This window comes from Sphaeramia orbicularis, chromosome 9, assembly GCF_902148855.1.
Source record: "Sphaeramia orbicularis chromosome 9, fSphaOr1.1, whole genome shotgun sequence".
NCBI classification, from domain to species: Eukaryota; Metazoa; Chordata; class Actinopteri; order Kurtiformes; family Apogonidae; genus Sphaeramia; species Sphaeramia orbicularis.
The window spans coordinates 6,229,381-6,254,289 of record NC_043965.1 but is presented as its reverse complement, the minus strand read 5'-3'; the positions used below and the strand labels follow the sequence as shown (position 1 = coordinate 6,254,289).

At 33.3% G+C, this 24,909-nt stretch overlaps 2 protein-coding genes across 2 annotated transcripts; one reads left to right on the top strand and one right to left on the bottom strand.

The window, feature by feature from the left end:
• Window positions 1–833: 833 nt before the first annotated feature.
• On the top strand, window positions 834–16,169 carry LOC115425339 (phosphatidylinositol 4-phosphate 5-kinase-like protein 1). Its single transcript, XM_030142802.1, has 9 exons — window positions 834–994; window positions 6,479–6,715; window positions 8,129–8,283; window positions 10,524–10,648; window positions 12,070–12,104; window positions 12,334–12,389; window positions 12,718–12,830; window positions 14,485–14,647; window positions 15,556–16,169. The coding sequence occupies exons 2-9, from the start codon at window positions 6,479–6,481 to the stop codon at window positions 15,980–15,982; spliced, it is 1,311 nt and encodes a 436-aa protein (XP_029998662.1). The 5' UTR covers window positions 834–994; the 3' UTR covers window positions 15,983–16,169.
• A 4,165-nt stretch (window positions 16,170–20,334) lies between these two features.
• On the bottom strand, window positions 20,335–24,214 carry LOC115425234 (nuclear factor 7, brain-like). The gene is given in 2 exon segments (XM_030142618.1): window positions 20,335–22,798; window positions 22,800–24,214. Coding segments are annotated over 2 exon segments (1,440 nt in total). The 5' UTR covers window positions 24,075–24,214; the 3' UTR covers window positions 20,335–22,633.
• Between the last annotated feature and the right edge of the window lie 695 nt (window positions 24,215–24,909).

Here is a 24,909-nt window from a genome sequence, read left to right as displayed (position 1 = left end):
ATATTATGAGAATGAAGTTGTACTTTAAAAAAAACTCATAATTTAACAAAAATAAAGTACTTTTAGGAGATTAAAGTCGTCATTTTGTGAGAATAAAGCCATAATATTATGAGAATAAAGTTGTAGTTTAAAAAAAAAAACTCATAATTTAACAAAAATGATGTAGTTTTAGGAGATTGAAGTCATAATATTTCAAGAATAAAGCTGTAATATTATGACAAATAAAGTCGTAGTTAAAAAAAAAAACTTCATAATTTAACGAAAATCATGTACTTTTAGGAGATTAAAGTCGTCATATTTCAAGAATAAAGCGATAATATTATGAGAATAAAGTTGTTCAAAAAAAAGAAACTCATAATTTAACAAATACAATGTTCTTTTAGGAGACTAAACTCATATTTTTAGAATAAAGCCATAATATTAAGAGAATAAACTTGTAGTTTAAAAAAAAAAAAGATAATTCAACAAACATAAAGTACTTTTAGGAGATTAAATTTGTTACATTTTGACAATAAAAATTTGACTTTTTTTTTTTTTTTTTGTACCTAACCTCCTTTTTAGTACACTCACCAGTATTTATCATCTGCACATTTCATGTTCATGTCGTTTTGGAGACAAACTCGACCTGTTGTTACTGACGTGTTGTGACAGGACTGCAGCTCTTTTCTAATTCCTCAGACTGTCAGAGTTCAGAGTGAACTCTGGATCTGAATGAACTCCACCTTCATACATCCCAACAGACACATGTGGAAGCCGCTGCAGGCTGTGCTCTGATTGGCTGATGGAAGCCGTCGACTCTGAGGCGTTGACTGTGCCTTTGTGGTTTCCAGTTTGTATGTGTCACACCCTGCTCTGCCTGACTAACCTGCCTGGAATGTAACCCTGGAAGATCATCACACACAACGACGACAACGACGAGGACGAGGCTTCAGACAAAGTGAAGGAAATCTGGGTTCATTTGTTTTCCAAACAACAACAACAACAACCACCTCAGGTAAGAGCAGCCAGAACATACAGGATGTAGTTATTAACCTCCAAAATAATCACTGATACAAGAAAACCTGAAATATTTATGAGTTTACTGACTTAGATGTGTCCTAAGGGAGTGGGTGTGTCTATGTGTGCGTTTGTATTCCTCTAAAAAAGTCTTAACCCTTAAAGACCCAAACAGCCACTGACGACCAAACCATCTACTGATCTAACCTGTTTAATAACTTCTGCTCCACTAATCCTATCAATACATGGCAATAATTCATGTAAAACACAGTTATTCATCTTTTCATGGTCATCAGATATGACCCATTTGGACGTTCAGAGGCTCTGTAGTTACCATGGAAACACCGTCATCTTCTACAACACTGATTCACCAGTAAAACCCATGGAGTTGGATCAATGACAGTGGATGGAGACACTGATTTTTACATTCAGTTACTGATATCTTTGCTGGAAAAGTCACTTTTTCTTCAATTTTCTTTGTTTCATACAAAAACTTTTGAATTTACTGAGTTTTTCTGAACCCCTACATAATCAGTGAAAAATGCAAAATGCAGATGATAAAATAATAAGACAATGTCTACTGTCACAGTACTGCAGCACAAAAATGGGTTTTGGTCCACGGTAACTACAGAGCCTCTGAACGTCCAAATGGGTCATATGTGATGACCATGAACAGATGAAGAACTGTATTTTACACCAATTATTGACATGGACTGATAGGATTAGTGGATCAACAGGTATTAAACAGTTTAGATCAGCGGATGGTTTTGATCGGTGATGGATGTTTGGGTCTTTAAGGTTTAATAAAGGTCAAATGTGGAGAAAAATTTATTTGAAAGTCACCAAAAAAACAAAAGGTCCAGGTTTCATGTCCTTTTACATGAGTGTTTGTACATTAATGAAATGAAAGTTAATAATAAACCACAGCTCTGGATAATAAACTGATAAACAGAAGAGCTGACTTTACTACTAATAGTACTACTACTACTACTACTACCACTACTACTACTACTACTAGTACTACTGCTGCTGCTGCTACTACCACTACTACTACTACTACTACTACTACTACTACTACTACTACTACTACTAGTACTACTGCTGCTGCTGCTACTACCACTACTACTACTACTACTACTACTACTACTACTACTACTACTACTACTACCACTACTACTACTACTACTACTACTACTACTACTACTACTACTACTGCTGCTGCTACTACTACTACTACTACTACTACCACTACTACTAATACTACTACTACCACTACTACTAATACTACTACTACCACTACTACTACTACTACCACTACTACTAATACTACTACTACCACTACTACTACCACTACCACTACTACCACTACTACTACTACTACTACTACTACCACTACTATTACCACTACCACTACTACTACCGCTACTACCACTACTACTACTACTACTACCACTACTATTACCACTACTATTACCACTACTACTACTACTACTACTACCACTACTACTACCGCTACTACCACTACTACTACCGCTACTACTACCGCTACTACTACTACCACTACTATTACCACTACTACTACTACTACTACTACCACTACTATTACCACTACTACTACTACTACTACTACCACTACTACTACCCGCTACTACCACTACTACTACCGCTACTACTACCGCTACTACTACTACCACTACTACTAACACTACTACTAATACTACTACTACCACTACTACTACCACTACTACTACCACTACTACTAATACTACTACTACCACTACTACTACCGCTACTACCACTACTACCACTACTACCACTACTACTACCACTACTACTAATACTACTACTACTACTGCTGCTGCTACTACTACTACTGCTGCTGCTACTACTACTACTACTACTACTACTACTACTACCACTACTACTAATACTACTACTACCACTACTACTAATACTACTACTACCACTACTACTACCACTACTACTAATACTACTACTACCACTACCACTACTACTACCACTACTACTACTACTACTACTACTACCACTACTATTACCACTACCACTACTACTACCACTACTACTACCACTACTACTACTACTACTACCACTACTATTACCACTACTACTACTACTACTACCACTACTACTACCACTACTACCACTACTACTACCGCTACTACTACCGCTACTACTACTACCACTACTACTACTACTACTACTACCACTACTACTAATACTACTACTACCACTACTATTACCACTACTATTACCACTACTATTACCACTACTACTACTACTACTACTACCGCTACTACCACTACTACTACCACTACTACTAATACTACTACCACTACTACTACTACTACTACTACTACTACTACTATACCTACTACTACTACTACCGACTACTACCCTACTACCACTACTACTACTACTACTACTACACTACTACTACTACTACCACTACTACTACTACCACTACTACTACCACTACTACTACCGCTACTACCACTACTACTACCACTACTACTACTACTACTACTACCACTACTACTACTACTACCACTACTACTACTACTGTCAAACACACCTGGAAACTCCACTAAATGTTTTTCACAGACCAAACCAAAAACAGGTAAAATAAGTTGAACACTGAAAACGACTTAATACAGAACTAACCCAGAATCCCCCCCGTTACCCATCACCCTTGGTTCAGTCCCATGACCCACCTCCAGCATTAACATCCTCAGCCCTTAGCCACACCTTTGACTGGATCAGGAAGTGACCAACCAGCCACACCTGGTAACTCACACACACAGAACAACACTTTAATGCAACTAATATTTACTTAGTATGTGAACTCCATGTAAATAATATGAGAATTAGAGGAATACATAATACATGGATGACTTTACTGGACTGAAATGAGCGTATGCAGGTAAAGTGGCTGCAAAAATACATAAAACATGTCAAATAAGAGCTGACTTTTGTTAATGTTCTGAGTTTTTGTTGTTTTTTTTTTGCAGTCGACCGAGATGGAAAACTTGTAATATGTGCAAAAAATAGACTCACATCACAGTATTATCCAAAATAATTGCAGTATGACTTTTTCACTGAAACTAATGAGGCAGAGACTGTGATTTCATTGATCTTATGCTGCCTTCAAGTGCTATGGGAATTATGAACGTCCCCTCACGTTGTATTTTCCACTGGAAAACTGGGAAAAAAATGTTTGATCCAAGAGCTTCCGAGATGAAAATAATCTTTGAACTTTGGCGGAGAGCAACGAGGGATTCATTGTGAATGGTAAAAAAAAAAAAAAAAAAAAAAAAAAACTTTATTAGCATTCTGCTGCTGTTAACTGATTATTTTTCACGTTTATAATATGCACAATTTGCAAAAAAAAAAAAAAAAAAAAAAGTTGTAGCGGATAAATTAGCACTTCAAAGCTGTGTTTCAACCATTTTTTTTATTGCGCTACAACACAAAAGCACTTGAACACAACACTCTTGTCATTTCGAACTCACAAGTGGAAAGGTTCATCTTCCCGATAGCACCTGAATGCATCATTTTCAGCTCCACCTCCTCAGGTAAAGGTAGATCCGTCCAGGTGTCTGCTCATTGGCTGTTTGACTGTTTTCTGCTCATGCTGGTTGTTGTTTTCCTTCATTTCAGTGCCAGATATACAATTAAATATCAATATCGATATACTTTATTGTCATTGTATAAAATAAAGGATGCTGATATTGATACTGAATATATATTTAACCCATAAAGACCCGTGCTACTTTTGTGGCAGCTCCCAATTATTATTTTTTCCTATATGTAACATTTTGGAAGTGATTTATCACCATTAATTACAAATAATATTCTGTTTTTTTGCATTTTTTAGTGAAAATCAGGTATTTTTCTATATAATATAGGAAAATACATAATTTAGACTGAAAAATGAAAAAAAAAAAAAACAGAGGATAATATTACAATAATGGTGATAAATCACTTAGTAAAGATGTAAATGTAAAAAAAAAAAAAAAAAGTAATTGTACAGATGTATTGATAAATGACAGTGGATGGAGACACTTGTTTTATGTTCATTTATTCATATTTTGCTGAAAAAGTCACTTTTGTTCAGTTTTCCTTGTTTTTGATACAATACCCTCAACTTTAATCTGAGGTTTATGAACATCTACATGATCAGTAAGTTAAATATTATAAATTAAACACTGAAAATGCAAAATGCAGAGGATAAAATTACAATAAATGGTGATAAATCACTTAAAAAGGTTAAATAGAGAAAAATGACTGGGTCTTTATGGGTTAAAGAGAAAATAAAAGAAAATAATCAGAATCTGAATACTTTATTAATCCCAGGGGGAATTATTGGGTGTTACAGTCGCTCCATTCAAGTAGCAGGAAAGAAATTATCAATACAACAAAAAAGAAAATATATGCAGTATACAAAGCTCTAAATATACAAACATATGTATATATACCAAATATACATATTAAAATCCTCTAAGACACAAAATTATAACAGCAATTTGTACAACAACTAACAACAAAAATAGAAATAAAATAAAGAAAAACAATAAACGCCTCCCTGGGGAGGTGTTCCGGGCATGTCCCACCGGGAGGAGACCTCGGGAAGACCTAGGACACGTTGGAGAGACTATGTCTCTCGGCTGGCCTGGGAACGCCTCGGGGTCCCCCGGAAGAGCTGGAAGAAGTGTCTGGGGAGAGGGAATCTGGGCATCCCTGCTTAGACTGTTACCCCCGCAACCCGGCCCCGGATAAGCGGAAGATAATGGATGGATGGACAAGAATAAAATACAAATAAAATAAGATAAAATACAAATGAAGAATAAAATAAGAATAAATACAAATAAAGAATAAAATAAGAATAAAATACAAATGAGAATAAAACAAGAATAAAACAAGAATAAAATACAAATAAAACAAGAATAAAATACAAATGAAGAATATACAAATAAAGAATAGAATAGGAATAAATACAAATAGAGAATTAAATAATAAAATACAAATAAAGAACAAAATACAAATAAGAATAGAATAAGAATAAAATACAAATAAAGAATAAACAAGAATAAAATACAAATGAAGAATAAAATACAAATAAAGAAAACAAATAAGAATAAATACAAATAAAGAATAAAAAGAATAAAATACAAATAAAGAATAAAATAAGAATAAAATACAAATAAAGAAAACATAAGAATAAATACAAATAAATACAAATAAAGAAGAAAAGAAGAAAAAGTACAAATAAAATAAGAATAAAATACAAATAAAGAATAAAATAAGAATAAAATACAAATAAAGAATAAAATGCAATAAAATGTATTCTAAATCAGAGTATTTCCACCCAGGACTTCATGTCCTCAGTAGATCTTGGTTCTTGTAGGTGCACATACTGCCCGTTCTTCCTCGTTGGTGTAACCTGTTGTAGTTTCCGTCTCAGATGGCTCAGACGAAGGCGGCGTCCACCTCCAGAGGGGCCAGGCGGAGGCGCTGGTGGCACCTGAGGCAGCGCTGGAGGATGCTGGGAGTGTTCGAGATCACACCGGAGCACGAGTTCTACCCTCTGACCTCCATGATCAAAGACGGGATGCAGGCCTCCATCCAGAACCTGGAGTCCACCACGCAGGACCAGCTCACACCTGAACACTTCAAGGCCCAGGAGACTCAAACCCACCAGGTCAGAGGTCAAACATACGGCCCGTGGGCCAAAACCGGACCTCCAAAGGGTCCAACCCGTCCAACAGGACACTGACAGTCAAGTTATATTGATCGTAATATAATAATATAATAATAATAATAATAATAATAATATAATAATAATAATAATAATAATAATAATAATAATAATGGATTAGATTTCTATAGCGCTTTTATGTTATATTATTCAGTTCCAGATCCCTCATACTAAATGTTTTATTTGTAAATCCACTGCGGCCTATACGTTATAATGAACATGTGTAAATAATGAACTGAGGCAGAATATCGTTAAAATTCAACTGTTTTTCTTAGAAAATTTCAGGTTCATGAATTTTGAGGTTATTCACATTTTTGTTTAAGAATAGTTTGTAAACTGTAATTTTAGGTTTTGTACTAAAACACAGAAGATTTGTAGAAATAGAATAATAGAATAGAATAGAATAGAATAGAATAGAATAGAATAGAGTGATATAGAATAGAGTAGAGTACAGTAGAGTAGAATAGAGTGATGTATAATAGAACAGAGTGATGTAGGATACAATAGAATAGAATACAGTGATATGGAATAGAATAGAATAGAATAGAATAGAATAGAATAGAATAGAATAGAATAGAGTGATATGGAATAGAATAGAATAGAATAGAATAGAATAGAATAGAATACAATAGAAAAGAGTGATGTAGCATAGAATAGAATAGAATAGAATAGAATAGAATAGAATAGAATAGAATAGAGTGATGTAGAATAGAATAGAATAGAATAGAATAGAGTGATGTAGAATAGAATAGAATAGAATAGAATAGAATAGAATAGAGTGATGTAGAATAGAATAGAATAGAATAGAATAGAGTGATGTAGCATAGAATAGAACAGAATAGAATAGAGTGATGTAGCATAGAATAGAATAGAATAGAATAGAATAGAATAGAGTGATGTAGAATAGAATAGAATAGAATAGAATAGAATAGATAGAATAGAATAGATAGAATAGAATGAATAGAATAGCCTTTTCTTGTCATCATGTGCTCTTCCGGTCAGTGCAACAATATGAATTAAAAAAAAAAAAAAAAAAAAACATAAGAAAACAAGAATAGTGCAAATTTAAAATGATAAAAAACTAAAATAAGATAAGAAAACAAAATAGAAAATAAAATCTGACAAATAGAGCTAAATAGATTTTTACACATTTTAAAAAATTCACATAAAATATGAATAGACATAATATTTCCAATATTAACAGTATGTATATTTCTGAAACGTTGTCATTATTTCTAAGTTATGTTATTATTTAACTGGGTTGAATGTGGCTCTGAACTAAAATGACTTTAATGGTTCCAAAGGTTTCCATCTTGGATTAAACTGGTGTGTGTGGTTCTAACCCGGGTCTTCCAGGGCTTTGAAATGCAGACGTTTGCAGCTGCGGTGTTTTCTAAGCTGAGGCGTTCACTGGACATCACAGACCACGACTACATGACCTCCCTCTGCTCGGACGGATGTTACCTCCAGTTTGTCAGCAACTCCAAGAGCAAAGCCGACTTCTTCGTAACGTGAGCATCAAACAGTGTCCTGCACAAAAAGTAGTCTTATCAGTTCTGAGAATATGTTTTATTATTACTGTTTTTGGGGGGGGCATTTTCTCGTCGACAAATCCTTAAAAAAATTTGAATTAAGGCGTTAATTCACCTTAAAATTGATCATTAATCTTTAAATCTGACTCTGAAAGGTCCTGAAAATCCCACAAACAGAATAAATGCTATTTGCTATATTTTCTTTGTAAATCTTTGTACAGAATTAGTCCAGTGTAATTAGTGTTGATCATTTTAACGGAGATGGGTGGAGCCTCCAACAGTCATTCATGGGTGGAGAGAAAAAAGTCTTAAAAAGTCATAAATTTGGCTTCATCAAAACTACAGATACCCTGATTGTGTATTTAATGTCTTTTTTGTGTATATTTTTTTTGCCTATTTCAGTCTTTTTTTTTTTTTTTTAGTGCATTTTATGTGTATATTAGCATATTTTAACATACTTTACGTGTATTTTAGCAGATTTTTTTGTATTTTAGTCTATTTTATTGTGTTTTCTATAGTATTTGTAATGAAATTTGACCAAGGACAGTCAGAAAAATGTCAAAAAAAAAAAAAAAAAAGTTATAAATTTGGCTTCATCAAACCTGCAGACATCCTGACTGTGTATTTAACATATTTTTGTGTATTTTAGTGCATTTCAGTCTATTTTTGTGTATTTTAGTGTCATTTTAGTATATTTTAGCATATTTTAACATACTTTATTTGTGTTCAAGCATATTTTTCTGTGTTTTAGTCTATTTTAGTCTATTTGTATTTTTTTAGTGCATTTTTTGTGTAAATTAGCGTATTTTAGCATACTTTATGTGTATTTTAGCACATTTTTTGTGGGGTTTTTTGTGGGGTTATTTTAGTGTAATTTTTTGCATGTTGGTGTATTATTAAAAAGTTAAAAAAAAAAAAAAAAAAAAAAGTCATAAATTTGGCTTCATCAAACCTGCAGATATCCTGATTGTGTATTTAACATTTTTTTCTGTATCTTAGTGCATTTCAGTCTATTTTTGTGTATTTTAGTGTAATTTTAGTGTATTTTAGCACATTTTAACATACTTTATTTGCGTTTAAGCATATTTTTGTGTGTTTTAGTCTATTGTATTTTTTAGTGCATTTTTTTGTAAATTAGCATATTTTAGCATAATTTATGTGTATTTTAGCCCATTTTTAGTGTTTTTTTAGTGCATTTACTTGTGTTTTGGGGTATTGTAGTGTAATTTTTTGCATGTTGGTGTATTATAACATTTTTGAGCTTTAACGGCTTCAATATCATTAAAACAAACATTAGTCATGGAAAAATGGAATTATAACGTAAGTGGATGTAAACATGATTCAGATTGTTCAACACAATAACTCTGAGGCCTGTTGGACTGATATTTATGTGAATGGAAGGAATGAAATTTGGCCAAAGACGACGAGAAAAAGACTAAAAAGTCATAAATTTGGCTTCATCAGACCTGTAGATATCCTGACCGTGTATTTAACACGTTTTGTGTATTTTAGTGCATTTCAGTCTATTTTTGGTGTATTTTAGTGTCATTTTAGCATATTTTAACATACTTTATTTGTGTTTTCAGCATATTTTAGTCTATTTTTGTGTATTTATTGTAAATTGTGTGTATTTTAGCATATTTTAGCATAGTTTATTTGTATTTAAGCATATTTCTTGTGTATTTGTATGTTATTTAGCATGTTTTATGTGTATTTAGTGTAATTTTTTTGTTTCTTGGGCTATTTTTTGTGTTTTAGTGTATTTTAGCATATATTAACATACTTTATTTGTGTTTTCAGCATATTTTTAGTCTATTTTTGTGTATTTATTGTAAATTGTGTGTATTTTAGCACATTTTAGCATAGTTGATTTGTATTTAAGCATATTTCTTGTGTATTTTTGTGTTATTTAGCATGTTTTATGTCTATTTAGTGTAATTTTTTGTGTTTCCTGGTGTATTTTTTTGTGCCTCTTGGTGAATGGAGGGGCTTCAATTTGACCAACGACGACATGAAAAATGATTTTAAAAAGTTGCAAATATGGATTCAAACCAGAATAAATGAAATATTTTTCTTGGAACAAAATAAGATAACTGAAAACATGAGTAGAACAATGTTTTTAGAGTTAGTTTGCCTGTTTTATTTGGAACACAAAACACTTTAGGATTGGGTTACATACCAGTATTCTGAGATTCACTCTGTTGTTGTTTTTTTTTTAGGAACGACAAGAGGTTCTTCCTGAAAACCCAGAGCAGACGGGAGGTCCAGTTTCTTCTGTCCAACCTTCAGGCCTACATGGACCATTTGGACAAATACCCTCATTCACTGATGGTCAGGTTTCTAGGTAAGAGGAGCAGCCACGCAAAAAATAATAAAAATCACAAGTATATCCTGCAAATTATTTGGCTTTTACTAAGATTTAAAAAAAACAACTCAGATTTAGAAGAGTGAGATAATTTTGCTTGTTTTAAAAGTTAATTCATACATCTGCAGATATGCTTATTTCTAGATTTAACAATCTTTTTTTTTTTTTAATTGATTTATTTCGAATATGGAAATGATACAAGCCTCCTGATTGTTACTAATTGACTTCTTTGCACAACATAATATAGAGATGAAAATTCAAGGAAGCATAAAATAATGATACACACAAAAAGAGAAAGAAAAAAAAGTCATATTTGAATATTTAAATCTTAATTCAAGAAATCTTGTCAAGTGAAATTATCTTTCTGCATGGACAGATATTTCACTTGTTTTAAGTACCTTTTCCTCAGATTTACTGTTTTTATCTTTTAGACAACCTTTTTTGTAGTATAGTGTGTGTGATGTCAAACATTGATTCCAAATATGGCTTTACATGTGATTTCATTAACATTTTAGAAGGTTATCTGTATTTTTTCACACTTTGAGAAAAGAAATGAGAATCTGTTGTGCAAAATACCATTATGGATACCAAGTAGGAAATTTGAACTTGCATAATGATTTTCACATAATAATAATAATTTCAACATAATATAAAAATAAGAAAGACCCAGACAATAGTTCAGTCCTAACCCATAAAGACCCTGTGCTACTTTTACAGTTCCCAAATAAATGTTTTTCCTATTTAACCTTTCTTGACGTGATTATCATCATTTATTATCGTATTATCCTCTGTATTTTGTGTTATTTCAGTGAATATCAGGCATTTTCCCTTATTTAATTCACTGATAATAAAAGTTCAGATTAAAGTTGATTGTTATTATATCAGAAACTGAAAAAAATAAAGAAAAAGCGACTTTTTCAACAAAATATATCATTAGCTAATAAAAATAAGTGTCTACATCCACTGTCATTGATCCAACTCCATGGGTTTTACTGGTGAATCAATGTTGTAGAAGATGACAGTGTTTCCATGGTAACTACGAAGCCTCTGAACATCCAAATGGGTCATATTGATGCCACGAAAAGATGAATAACTGTATTTTACACCAATTTTCCATGTACTGATAGAATTAAAGGGTAAACATGTATTAAAGTTTAGATCAGTAGATGGTTTTGGTCACCAGTGTCTGTTTGGGTCTTTATGGGTTAAAGTTGTGGGACAATATGGAGTTTAAGGTAGTTGTACTGATAAGATACAAAAATACAAATGATGCCTGGGGATAAAGCTTTACACCCTGGTTATTTGATGTTTTCTGGATATATACAACAGCAAAGCAGAGAATAAAATTAAAATGTTGCGAGAGATTAAAAAGTGTGTACATCTGTCTATCCATTTTCCAGGTGTCCACAGGATTATTGTTCCTAATGAAATAAAGGTACAGTATAAAGCATAAAACGTAATAAACCACACATTATTAAAGGGGTTACATGTAGTATTTATATTCCAAACTCACTCAACACGTTTAGAACCAAACCCACCACCAGGGGGCAGATCTGTGTTGGTGGAGGTCTGCGCTCTCCGAGTGCTTTTAAAGTCTAAATACTACATATAACCTTTTACACACACTTCATGTCATGTTCTATAACACTGTGTTGTCTCTGTAGAAGTATTTCATCGTGATGCAGAGTGTGTTTTATCCTGATGAGAGGATCAACATCAGGTGAGTTATTTTGTGTTGTGCAGATGTAGAAGTAGAGTCGTATATTATTACAGCTGACATCAGTAGATTATTAAGAGTGAAGTAATAGTTACTGTTGTTTGTGCTGGAGGTGGCGATAATTTTAACTGTTTTATATCAGATCTATAAACAGACATCACTTAAATCTGATGACTCATAAGGAAACAAGGAAAAACAATGCTCTGATACGCAAATGTTTCCTGTTTCTGATCAAAAATAGAGACAAATCACACAAGAAAGGATACATCAGCACAGAAATAGTTGTAGGTCTTTAAGCGTTAAGTTAGTATTTGTGTTTTGTGTCGTCCAGATATGATATTAAAGGGTGTGAGGTGGGCAGATGGACGAACCCTGACACTGGAGGAAAACAAATAATAAAAGTGCTGAAGGACAACAACTTTGAAGGACAGAACATTACATTAGGTAAGAGTCTGATGGTTTACACTGTTATTATGATTAAAGGCCATTGTTTATGTTGTTTATTTTATGGATGGATGGATGGATGGATGGATGGATGGATGGATGGATGGATGGATATAGATAGATAGATAGATAGATAGATAGATAGATAGATAGATAGATAGATATAGATAGATAGATAGATAGATAGATAGATAGATAGATAGATAGATAGATAGATAGATAGATAGATAGATATTTTATCACTATTTTCTTTCCTTTCATTTTATAATATTTCTTATATGTGTACATTCGGTGTTGTGCTGCTACTGGAACCTTAATATCCTGACAGATCAATGAAATTCATTCTAATCTCATCTAATTAAACTGTATTTGTTTTCAGTGTTGGGGAGGCTTAAACTACATGTAGTTGAACTACATTTTGCTGTAACTTGCTGGTAGTTCAACTAGAATACATGAATGTAGTTGAACTACTCAATTTGTAAACTACAATTTTGGGCAACAACATAAAATTAGTTTAGAGTTTAGAGGGGTTTTTTTAGATTTATTTTTGTAATATAAATTGTATTTTCCCATTGAACCCAAGACAGTCCCTTTTTTCTTTCATCATGAATTACTTTGAAGGCATGATCATTTCATGACATCTCAGCCATCGCTTTCTCTGATTGGTTCGCCCTGGACCCATTCCAATGCTTCACAGTTGTACGATCATTACTAATGCTACGTTCCAGTCCACCCGTATCTCGTGTTTTTCCAACCTTCAACCGGTGAAAATGCACTGGAATGTCAGTCAAACCTGTGACTTCCCACCGGTGAACTCGTACTAGATCGATGTTCTCCCAGTTCTGAGCTCTGACGTCACGTAGCAATGGCAGCCCCCCCCATGGATGTGGTGTTTATGCAGATTGTTTATTAAAACAAGGTCTTGCTCCGATATTATTTACCTGCAAATGTTGTGCATAATCAGCAGCTGCTCTAGCATTAGCTAGTTTTCAGTCCAATGAGTGCAAGAATAAATTAATACTAAATATGTATCCAAATATACAAATAACAAAACATAAAAGGTAGAACAGCTTCTCTTGCTTTATGCGCCGTTTTTCCTCCTCCGTTTCCCTCAAATAAGCAAAGAACAAACACCTTTGGCGATAGAAATGATTGGAAATGAACATTACATGCGGTCTGCCATGCTGGTTTGTTTACATCTAGCTCCCACAATTCCTGGCGCTCAGGCAGTTTGGCTTGACTTGCCTGGAACGTTACAAAGTCATGAGTTGTGATTTGAAGTCATGATTTATGGGCTCAAAAATAGGGCTGGAACACAGCATTACGTCATGTGGTCACCACCATGGACGACCTCCCCGCCACCACCACCCCTGATAGCAGTGTGCTGCACAAACCATGGCCATATTTAGTTTCATATACACCACATGTACATTCTCCATCTAATGCTGAAAATAAAAAGTAGTTGCTAAAACTACTTTTCCTCACTGTACTTTTACAAACTACATTTCGCCAAGAATAGAGAGAAATGTAGTGTGTTTGAACTACTGCCATGTGGAACTACTTGTACTTTTACAAGCTAACCTTACAAAATAACTTCCCAGACCCTTTTGTGAACCTTTACTCTGTGGACTGGAACATGTTTGTGTTGTTTCAGGTCAGGAGAAGTCGTGGTTTGTGAATCAGGTCAAAGTGGACGCTGCCTTCCTTCAGGACCTGAATGTGCTGGACTACAGTCTCCTGATCGCCCATCAGCCTTTGCACCAAGACGAACTGGACGGGAAACGCTCCTTGGCAAACCTTGTCGTACGTACCACAAAGTAAGTTTGATAAACTCTTTAAATAAGGAGCTGATGGTGTTGACCCAGTGTCCCAATGCACAAGTATCAAAATCTGCAGGAACATGAATGTCCACCAGGGGGCTGTGTCCAAAACAGAGTCATCCTCATAGAAAATACAATGAAAAATCATTTGTATGAAACAACCACATTAACAGGCGTATTTCTTATTTCATTTGGAAAAAAGTATTCATTTATTTGTGACATGTAGTAACGGCAAATAATAGACAAGGATAGGCCTAGAATGTAACTGGTACCTTTTAGAAGAAATCAAATTATGAAATCAATGATTAAATATTATTATTATCATTATTACCACTTTACCACTTGTTTCTACTAGTATTTTCCAATGTGTAATTGCAATTTTTTACTACTGTTTTTTATAGTTATTGTATTGCTTTTTTCTTGTGGTTGTTATTTCTTGTGTGTATATTTGTTTTTTGTGCTGCTTTTGGAACTTCAGTTTCCTGAGGGTTCTGCCCAAAGGATCAGTAAATTTCTATCTTATCTTATCTTATCTTATTTTATCTTATCTTGTTTTATATTGTTTTATCTTATTTTATATTATCTTTTTTTATCTTACATATTGTTTTATCTTATCTTATATTGTTTTATCTTACCTTACCTTATCTTATTTTATCTTATCTTGTTTTATCTTTTCTTTTCTTATCTTATCTTATCTTATCTTATCTTATCTTATCTTATCTTATCTTATCTTATCTTATCTTATCTTATCTTATCTTATCTTATCTATATTGGACTGGGTTTAGTCCAGTCTGTTATCGACCACTTGTTTCTGGAAAAAAAATCGTCTTTTACATTTTTTTTGCTGGAACAGAATCTTTCCTGTTGTTTTTTATTCATTCTGTTGGGTCTGGTTCTTCCCTCAGGTCTTTGGACTTGGATGACGGTCCCACAGAACCAGACCCACCCACAGCTCCGTTACTGGAAAAGGCCACAGAGGAAAGTGGACAAAGTCCTTCAGACCAAACCCTGGCAGCAGCGGCGGTGGAGGAGGAGATCCCCCTGCAGGAGCTAAAGATGCACAGGACTGACTCTGAACTGCAGGAGTTCCAGGAGCAGCATCGACGACTCCTGCCCAACTGTAAGAACCGCCGTCCACGTGATCGCGGGCCCCAGCGCCGCTACTTTGTGGGAATTATTGACATTTTCACCGTTTACGGTTGGAAGAAAGACTGGAGAACCTGTGGAAGAGCGTTCGCGTTCCCGGGCAGAGCTTTTTCCACCGTCAGTCCTCCGAAATATTCACCCAGATTCTGCCGGTGGATAGAGAACGCACTCAGTAACAGGGTTTAGAACCAGACCAAAACCTACCTGTTCATATTATCACTGATTTCTATCAAATAATACACGACTAACACTGTAAAGTTTACATTTACTATACGGACAAAAGTATGGGACACGTTGAATTCAGGTGTTTCTTTTCCTAACAGGAAGCTGGGATACAAAACAATAACAATGTCATATAATATGTAGTTTTATATTGCGATAAATCTTTTTTGCATTGGTTAGTTTGGTTAATTGGTATCTTTGCTTCCAAAATGCCTCAGAGATGGTTTGGACTTAACCCTTTCATGCATGAATTGTGAGAACCTTAATCAAGATTATTTTCTTGAGTGTTTTTATTCCTCTTTAGGCATGAACAAAGCAATGCCATTGAAAATTTTGTTATGAATCTCTATTCATGGAGTTCCAAAAATATCCATGCATTTGATTTTTGAAGCAAAAAAAACCCCACGTATTTACTGATACATCACTTGAAAACTATGAAATAATTAAAAAATAAATAAATAAATTACTGCTTCTAATCTGTTTTCTCACATTTTAACACACTCTAATACTACTCATTACCTCACTTCATGGATGAGAATATGCAAAAAAAACCCCAAAACTGTTTAGTAAAAAACAAAACACAACACTGTTTAATATTAATAACAAGCAATGATTACATTCAAACATGACTACTGCAGATCAGTTTGTTAAGAACAGTAAAGTTACAGTAATGGTGTGAATTGGAGCATATGGGATGATGCAGAAGTATCCGCTGTGTTGGCTGATATGGAACTAAAACAACACAATCCCATGAATACACAAGAGAACAGCTGTAAAATAGCTGTCCACTGTAGTGACCACTATCCATGAAAGGGTTAATATCACTAATTTTAACCTCCTGAGACCCAAGAAATATCAGCAAAGTACAAGCTTTTTTTTTTTTTTTTTTTTTTTTTTAAATCAGTGCCTATATTGGAAACATCATGATGCAACAGTTTTTTCCGATGCAGTTTTTAACATTTTTATGGAATGTCCTTTGTGGTGGACAGTTTTCTTTTCTTTTTTTTTTTTGTATAAAGTTGTGAAACTCTTGTCCACAAATGCGGACAGAAAACCCATATCTGGGTCTTAGGTCAGGGGTGTCAAACTCATTTTAGTTTAGGGGCCACATTCAGCCCAATATGATCTCCAGTGGGCCGGACAGTTAAACATAATAACAGTGAAAATGTAAATTATATTCTGATCAGGTTTAGATCTACAAAGTTTCCTTAAAATCTGAATAACATGAACAACTTGAATTGTCTTAAGAAACAAGTGCAATTTTAACAATATTATGCTTCGGTTATCAGTTTATCATTTACACATGTGCGTTACAATCGCCACAAACTATTTAGTAACAGGCAGACAATATTGGTAAAATGCATTTACCTTTCTTAAGACATTTCCATTGTTCATATTTGTTCATCTTATTCACATTTTTTTTTTGTAAAAGTATAGTTGGTAATGTAAACATTTTCTATGTAATTTTAACTTTTCTACACCAAAAAACAAGAGAAAATATGGGGTTGTCATTATTTATAGGTTATTATAATAATCTTTTACTGGTCTAACCTATTTGAAATCTAATTGGTCTGTATGTGGAACCTGAAATAAATGATTTTGTACACATGATTGTTAATATCTTCAATATAATTTTTGCATTTTACAAATTCATCCCTGTGCGCCGGCTTGGACCCTTTGGTGGGGCCGGATTTGGCCCCCAGGCCGCATTGTTTGACACCTGTGTCTTAGGAGGTTAAATGTTCCTGCCTCTGAATTTCTAAACTATTTTTCCTACTCTGACGGTAAATAATAATTTTCTACCAAAACTACCATCTACTTTTTTCCACATCTCTCTTAGGAAGAAAAATCTGCCATTAAATTATCAAGAATATGATGTTTTTAAACTATATGGCCAAAAATAGTGGAACACATCATGTCTACAGCTGTAAAATGTCCTCGTTAATGCTGATTTGACATTTAAAAAAAAAAAAAATCAATATTTCTTTAGTATTACTGTATATTTCAGAGGCATTTTGGAAGCAAATATAACAATTTCTACAAATATCATGGGCTAAAAGAATGAAGTTGTCTGGTTACTGTAGCAATGGTTGTGCTTTGTTTAGGCACTAAACAGTGGTTGTGTTTAAGGGGAAAGGTTTGAAACGACTCTAATAAGAAGGAGAAAAAGGAAAACTATTCACCTTTATCCTATTCCACAGTTTCCTCGTTCATCCATACCACCTCCTTCTAAGGTTTTTCCATATTCCACTTCACTGTGTCATGTTTTTTTGTCACCTGTTGAGTTTCATTGACCTGAGGATTAATCTGTCCATTTTTTGTTTTTGTTTTTTTCTTTAATTATTAGAATTTTTTTTTTTTTTGTTGGTCTATCAAAATTGCTTTCCAAACTTAAAATGCTGGAATCAAATGTAGGTTTCATTCATGAACCAAGGAAATTTATTTTATTGTCATAGAAGTGGAAAGAAACAAGAAGATACTGAGTTATTTTAGTTTCAATTAAAAAAAAAAAAAAAAAAAAGACAAAAAACATAGATTCAAACAGCAAAGGTGCACATGGGACTAAAAACCCTAGAAGATACAAAAAATGAAGGTAAGGTAAAAAGGAAAATAATTCACCTTTATCCTATTCAGTTGTCCTCGTTCATCCCTCACCACCTCCTTCTAAGGTTTGTCCATATTTACTTCACTGTTGTCACTTTTTTTTGCACCAGTTGAGAGTTTTACTGACCTCATTCCATTCCTCGTGACATTTTATCCCTTTAGGAGGCTTTCCAATGTTTCTTCTACTTATTTCTCAAAAGTAATAAGTCTACATATCATCTGAAGAAAACTCTTATTTTGAAGATATTTATGATTTGAAGCTAAAAGCATCTACTTTATCAGCTTTATTATGTAAATTGGTAATTTAATGGCATTTTTATGTACAGCATGCTTTTCTAATCTTTAAAACAAATGAATGACTTACGTATAAAACTGGATTCATACCTGTTTATTTCATGTATTTATGTCTATTTTAATCTGTGTCTGTGTGTAGTTTTAACAGTTGGTTGTAAGACCTGCACATTGTGGGGAAATATGACGGTGTATTTTACAGTGTGACAATGTGTGTTTATCTGTGAAGAATTAAAGCCTTTTTCTGTCACATTTAGCTTTCTTGTCTATTAATTACTTAATAATAATAATAATAATAATAATAATAATAATACATTTATTTATAGGCACCTTTCTTGGCACTCAAGGACACCGTACAGTAAAACAGTAAAACAGGAGAGTATAAAACAAGCAATAAAGCAGAGTAAAAAATAAAAGGCAGGTTTAAAAAAAGTAAATAAATAAATTCTTAAAAATACTTCTTTCAACTGTAACTGTAACTTCAGTACAATAAGTCTTAATGGTAAACTTTGACTATCTGATGTAGGGTATTTGATTTTTTTCCCTTTTTTTTTAACCCTTTCATGCACGAATTATGAGAACCTTAATAAAAAAAAATTTTCCTGAGTGTTTTTATTCCTCTTTAGGCATGAAAAAAAAAATGCGATTGAAAATTTTCTTCTGAAAAATAAATAAAAAATAAATAAATTAAATTAAATTAAATAATTACAAAAAAAAGAAAAAAAAAACATTAAAAAAATAATAATGGAAAAAAAATTCTTATGAACCTATTTTTCATGAAGTTGCAAAAATGTCCACTCAGCTGGACACCACACGTTTAATTTTTGACGCACAGAAACATGTATTTACTGATAAATTGTGTGAAAACTATGGGGAGGGCGGGTGATTCTGGGGGTTTATGCTCAGGAGAAATCTACATAATGTTGCCAATTCATGTCAGAAAAGATATGTAGTGTCTTAAAACTTTAATAAAGATATGTGTAAAAAAAAAAAAAAAAAAACCCCGAAAAGAACAAAAAAATCCATGAATATACAAGAGAACAGCTGTAGAATACCTGTCCACTGTAGTGACCAGTATGCATGAAAGGGTTAATGTATGTTTATTATTTTTAGGATTAATCTGGCCATTTTTTTTTTCTTTATTTTCTTTATTTATTTTTTGGTCTATCAGTCTTTGAAAAATTGTTTCCCAAAGCTTATGATGCTGGAATCAAATGTATTGTTTCATTCATAAACCAAAGAAATTAATTCTAGTGTCATAGAAGTGGAAAGAAACAAGATTTTTAATTATTTTAGTTTGTGCAATTAAAAAAAAGACAAACAAAAACAAACAAAAACACAGATTCAAACATACCAAAATATGCACTTGGTATTTAAAATCCCAAAAGATAAAAACAAGACGATAGATAACATAAAAAATTTTACATTTTACAATTTATCCACTAAAATAAGAGCTGCTTTTTAAAACTAAAAATTCTCAAACTTATCGAATGATCAAAATTTTTCATGCATACAAGTAGCTGATGTACTGTTTGTTTGTTTTTTTAGATTAAGGAGCTGAATTAGAGACGGACAGAAAAAAATCCAGATGCATAATTTTACTGCACAAAAACTGAGAGCTGCAAATATCAAAATCTGGTAAGATACATTCACTTTCATGTTTAATTCTTTTAAATACAGAAGAGTTTCTAGTATGTTCTATTTATTTATTTATTATGTATCTTTTAGTAAGACACAGTTGCATAATCAAGCTGTTTTGCACTTGTATACATACATTAATAATAATAATAATAATAATAATAATAATAATAATAATAATAATAATAATAATAATTATTATTATTATTATTATTATTATTATTATTATTATGTTTTATTTATTTATTTAATTAATTTTTTTGGTCTATCAGTCTCTGGAAAATTGCTTTCCAAAGCTTAAAATGCTGGAATCAAATGTATTGTTTCATTCATGAACCAAATACATTTATTTTACTGTCATACAAGTGGAAAGAAACAAGAAGATAGTGAGTTATTTTTGTTTCAATTTTTAAAAAAAGAAAGAAAAAAGACAATAAATAAACAAATAAATAGATTCAAACACAGTAAAATGTGCACATGGGACTTAAAACCCTAAAAGATATAAAAAAGAATGTAAATAGTATAAATAATTTTACATTTTTTCAACTAAAATAACTGCTGTTTTTCAGTTTTTTTAAACTTCTCAAACTTATCGAATTATCAAAATAGTTTAATGCATACAAGTAGCTGATGTATTGTTTATTTGTTTGTTTTTTAGATTAAGGAGCTGAATTAAAGATGGACAGAAAAAAATCCAGATGCATAATTTTAGTGCACAAAAATTAAGAGCTGCAAATAACAGAATCTGGTAAGATACATTCACTTTCATATTTAACTCCTTTAAATTCATAAGAGTTTCAAATATGTTCTATTGATTGATTGATTGATTGATTGATTATGCATCTTTTAGTAAGACACTGTTGCATAATCAAACTGTTTTGTACTTGTATACATACATTAATTACTATTATTATTATTATTATTATTGTATTTATTTATTTTTTGGTCTGTCAATCTTCGGAAAAATACTTTCCAAAGCTTAAAATGCTGGAATCAAATGTATGGTTTCATTCATGAAGCAAGAGAATTTATTTTACTGTCATAGAATTGGAAGGAAACAGGAAGATACTGAGTTATTTTAGTTTCAATTTAAAAAAGACAAAAAAAAAACAAAAAAAAACAAACAAACATTCAAACACAGCAAAATGTGCACATGGGACTAAAAACCCTAAAGATACAAAAAAGAATGTAAATAGCACAAATAATTTTATATTTTACATCTTCTCAACTAAAATAACTGCTGTTTTTGTTTTTTTCTTTTAACTTCTCAGACTTATCAAATTCTCAAAATAGTTTAATGTATACAAATAACGGGTATATTGTTTGTTTGTTTGTTTTAGATTAGTGCAGATAAATCCAGCAGAACATTATTTCTATTAAAGGAAGAAGAACAGAGTGATAAGTCTGGTCCAAAGAGCAGAAGAATCAGTATCTGAACCCATATTACAACCAGAACCATGAATTCACCTACATTTACTTCAATACACCTGTCCTTTAACGTCTGTTCACATCATCACATCATTTTATGAGAAAAACGTGGCGACAGAAACAAACGGCTGTAGATGAAAACACTCACATATGAACAAAAGGAAAATATCTGTCCCAGGATATGTGTTCTAGTCAGTGGGTTAAGAATCAGGACAATATGGAGGTTCAATTATTTAATATTGATTCAAACTAAACCATCAGTTTCACATTAATAATTATTCTATAGTTGAATCTGACTGAAAAAACCTGCAGGTTAAAATATGAATAACATGAATAAAACTAGAAAAGCACTCGAAGAGCGCAGACTTCCAACAAGGCAGATCATTTCACCCCATTCACCACCAAAATGTTATCATTTGTTCCTTGTGCCAGTATCAACATTTCCTAAAAATTTCATCAAAATCCTTCCATAACTTTGACTTATCTTGTTAACAGACAAACAAACCCTGATGAAAACAAACAGGAGGTAATAAGACAAAGTGACTTTCATTTCATCTGATCAATAAAAACATAATATTTTTCATATAATTAACATATTATAAATCACCTCAGTGTTCACTGTTTGTTCACAATCTATCGTTCACATTTTCATTTCTACGTAAACAACAGAGAAATCTTCCTCTGACACATTTTAATATTAGTGGTTTTAGCATCACCAGCCTTTCCAATACCAAAGAAAGGGTAGAGTTTCTCAGTGAAAGTGTGTGTGTAGGTGTAGATGTGAGTCTTGTCTTCAGCGTTGTAGAAGGACACCTCCCCCCCTGTCATAGTCCAGTTCAACTCTGATCCTCTGTGGACTCGTCTGCACTGTCACAGTCCGACCAACACCATTAGTGTATTTTCCACTGCCATGCTTTAAACACCAGAATCCATTTTCTGGTGAAGCACTTGTCTCTCCCTTTCTGTCAGCTGACTCTTTAGCCAAACCAATGTTCCATGCAGGATGGTCTCCCACCTCCACGTCCCAGCTGTGTTTCCCTGAGTTGAAGCCCTCAGATCCATGAACATTGGTATATTCAGTGTTTCTTTCTGGATTATCAGGAAGATGCTGATAAGTGTCTCCATTTCTCACACTGGTCAGATCATCAGACAGATGAAGCCATCCCTCTGCAGTGTTTGGGTCCAGGATGACGGGGCTGAAGTGGACCTTGTCCCTCATCTTGTCCCAGACTCTGAAGGACAGGTTGCCCAGGTGTTTGTCCACATGGATCAGTGCTCCTGAGATCAGCTGTGGCTCTGACACTGAGCACTGGGCTCTGGCTCTGCTCTGAGTGTCTTTACAACTGATGAGGAATGGAGCGCTGGCTTTCTGCAGCTCTTCTTCAACAGCACAGATACTGTCTGACACAGAGGACATCTGCTCCTCAATCCTCTTCATCTCTCTGATCACACTCCTCCTCTTCTGCTCCTCTTCCTCCCTCAGAGCTGCCAGTCTGGACTCCTCTTCCTCTTTCAGGAACTGCTGGAGTTTGTTGAACTCTGCTGTGATCTGATTCTCTGTGAACAAAACCTGTTTCTTTAAGTGTTGGATTATTGCATCGTATGTTTTCTGTGTTTGCTTGTATTTCTTCTTCTTGTTCTTTAGAGACTTTAAGTCAGATTTCAGCTCATCCTTCATTTCAGTAACTGCTTCTTCTACAGGAACCACAGTGTGTTTACGATGATGAGGAAAATCACAGATAGAACACACAGCTCTGTTTTCATCTTTACAGAACAGTTTAGGTTCTTCTTGATGTTTGCTGCAGACCACCTCCACCTTCTTTTCTCCTTTTTCTGTCTCAGATGATCCAACGTTCAGTCTCCCAGCAAATGAATCAGCCAGTTCTTTCAGACTGAAGTTCACAAGTCGATGATCTTTCGAAGATTTTCTTTTACAAATGGGACAGTTTCTGTTCTCAGTTTTGTCCCAGAATTCCCTCAGGCAGTTTGAACAGAAGCTGTGGTTACAGCTCAGAGACACAGGGTCTTTGAACGTCTCTGAACACACATGACAACTCAGGAAACTTTCAAATAGTTCAATCTTCTTCTCAGCCATTTTCTCTGATATGTGAATTATCCTTTAACACACAGACTCACCAAACCTCTGTGTCTTTGGTTTTACAGTTCCATCCTCCTGGTCTGTGTTTTTACATCCAACGCCCTGTGATGGCGCCTCGGCTCCGTTCAAGAATGTCAAAACTACTTTCGATTTCATTTCCTCCTTGTAGTTCAGTCATTCTCAGCTTCCTGATTTTTACTTTTCACCACTAGATGGTGCTATTTGATTTAGAATTGAACAACATGAATCATCACTGCAGTGAAATGGACAATTCAGTCCTGTTAAAGCACCAGTTACATATAAAACAGGTTTATCATCTGTAATATTAGAATGTGAACACTGTCAAAGCCACAGAAATCAACATTTAAATCATTCACAACCTCCAACATAATAACAAATGTTGACACAGTTCATACATGGCTCTATGTTGATGTATAAATTGTTTACATTCTCATTAATGACATAATAAAAATTATGAATCCTTTTCTAATGTTTTAAAAATATTTTTGTATCTTGAGTCTAGACAGCTGAGTGATCTGTATCACAGGTTTCAAACATGCGGCCCATGGGCCAAAACCGGCCCACCTAAGGTTCCAATCTGGCCCATGGGATGAATTTGCAAGTAAAATAATAGCATAAGTATTCTTTTTGGTTTGATGTAAAAATAAATAAATAAATAAATAAATAAATAATATACAGGGTGGGGAAGCAAAATTTACAATGAACATTTAGTTGTTTTTTCTCAGCAGGCACTACGTCAGTTGTTTTGAAACCAAACATATATTGATGTCATAATCATACCTAACACTATTATCCATACCTTTTCAGAAAC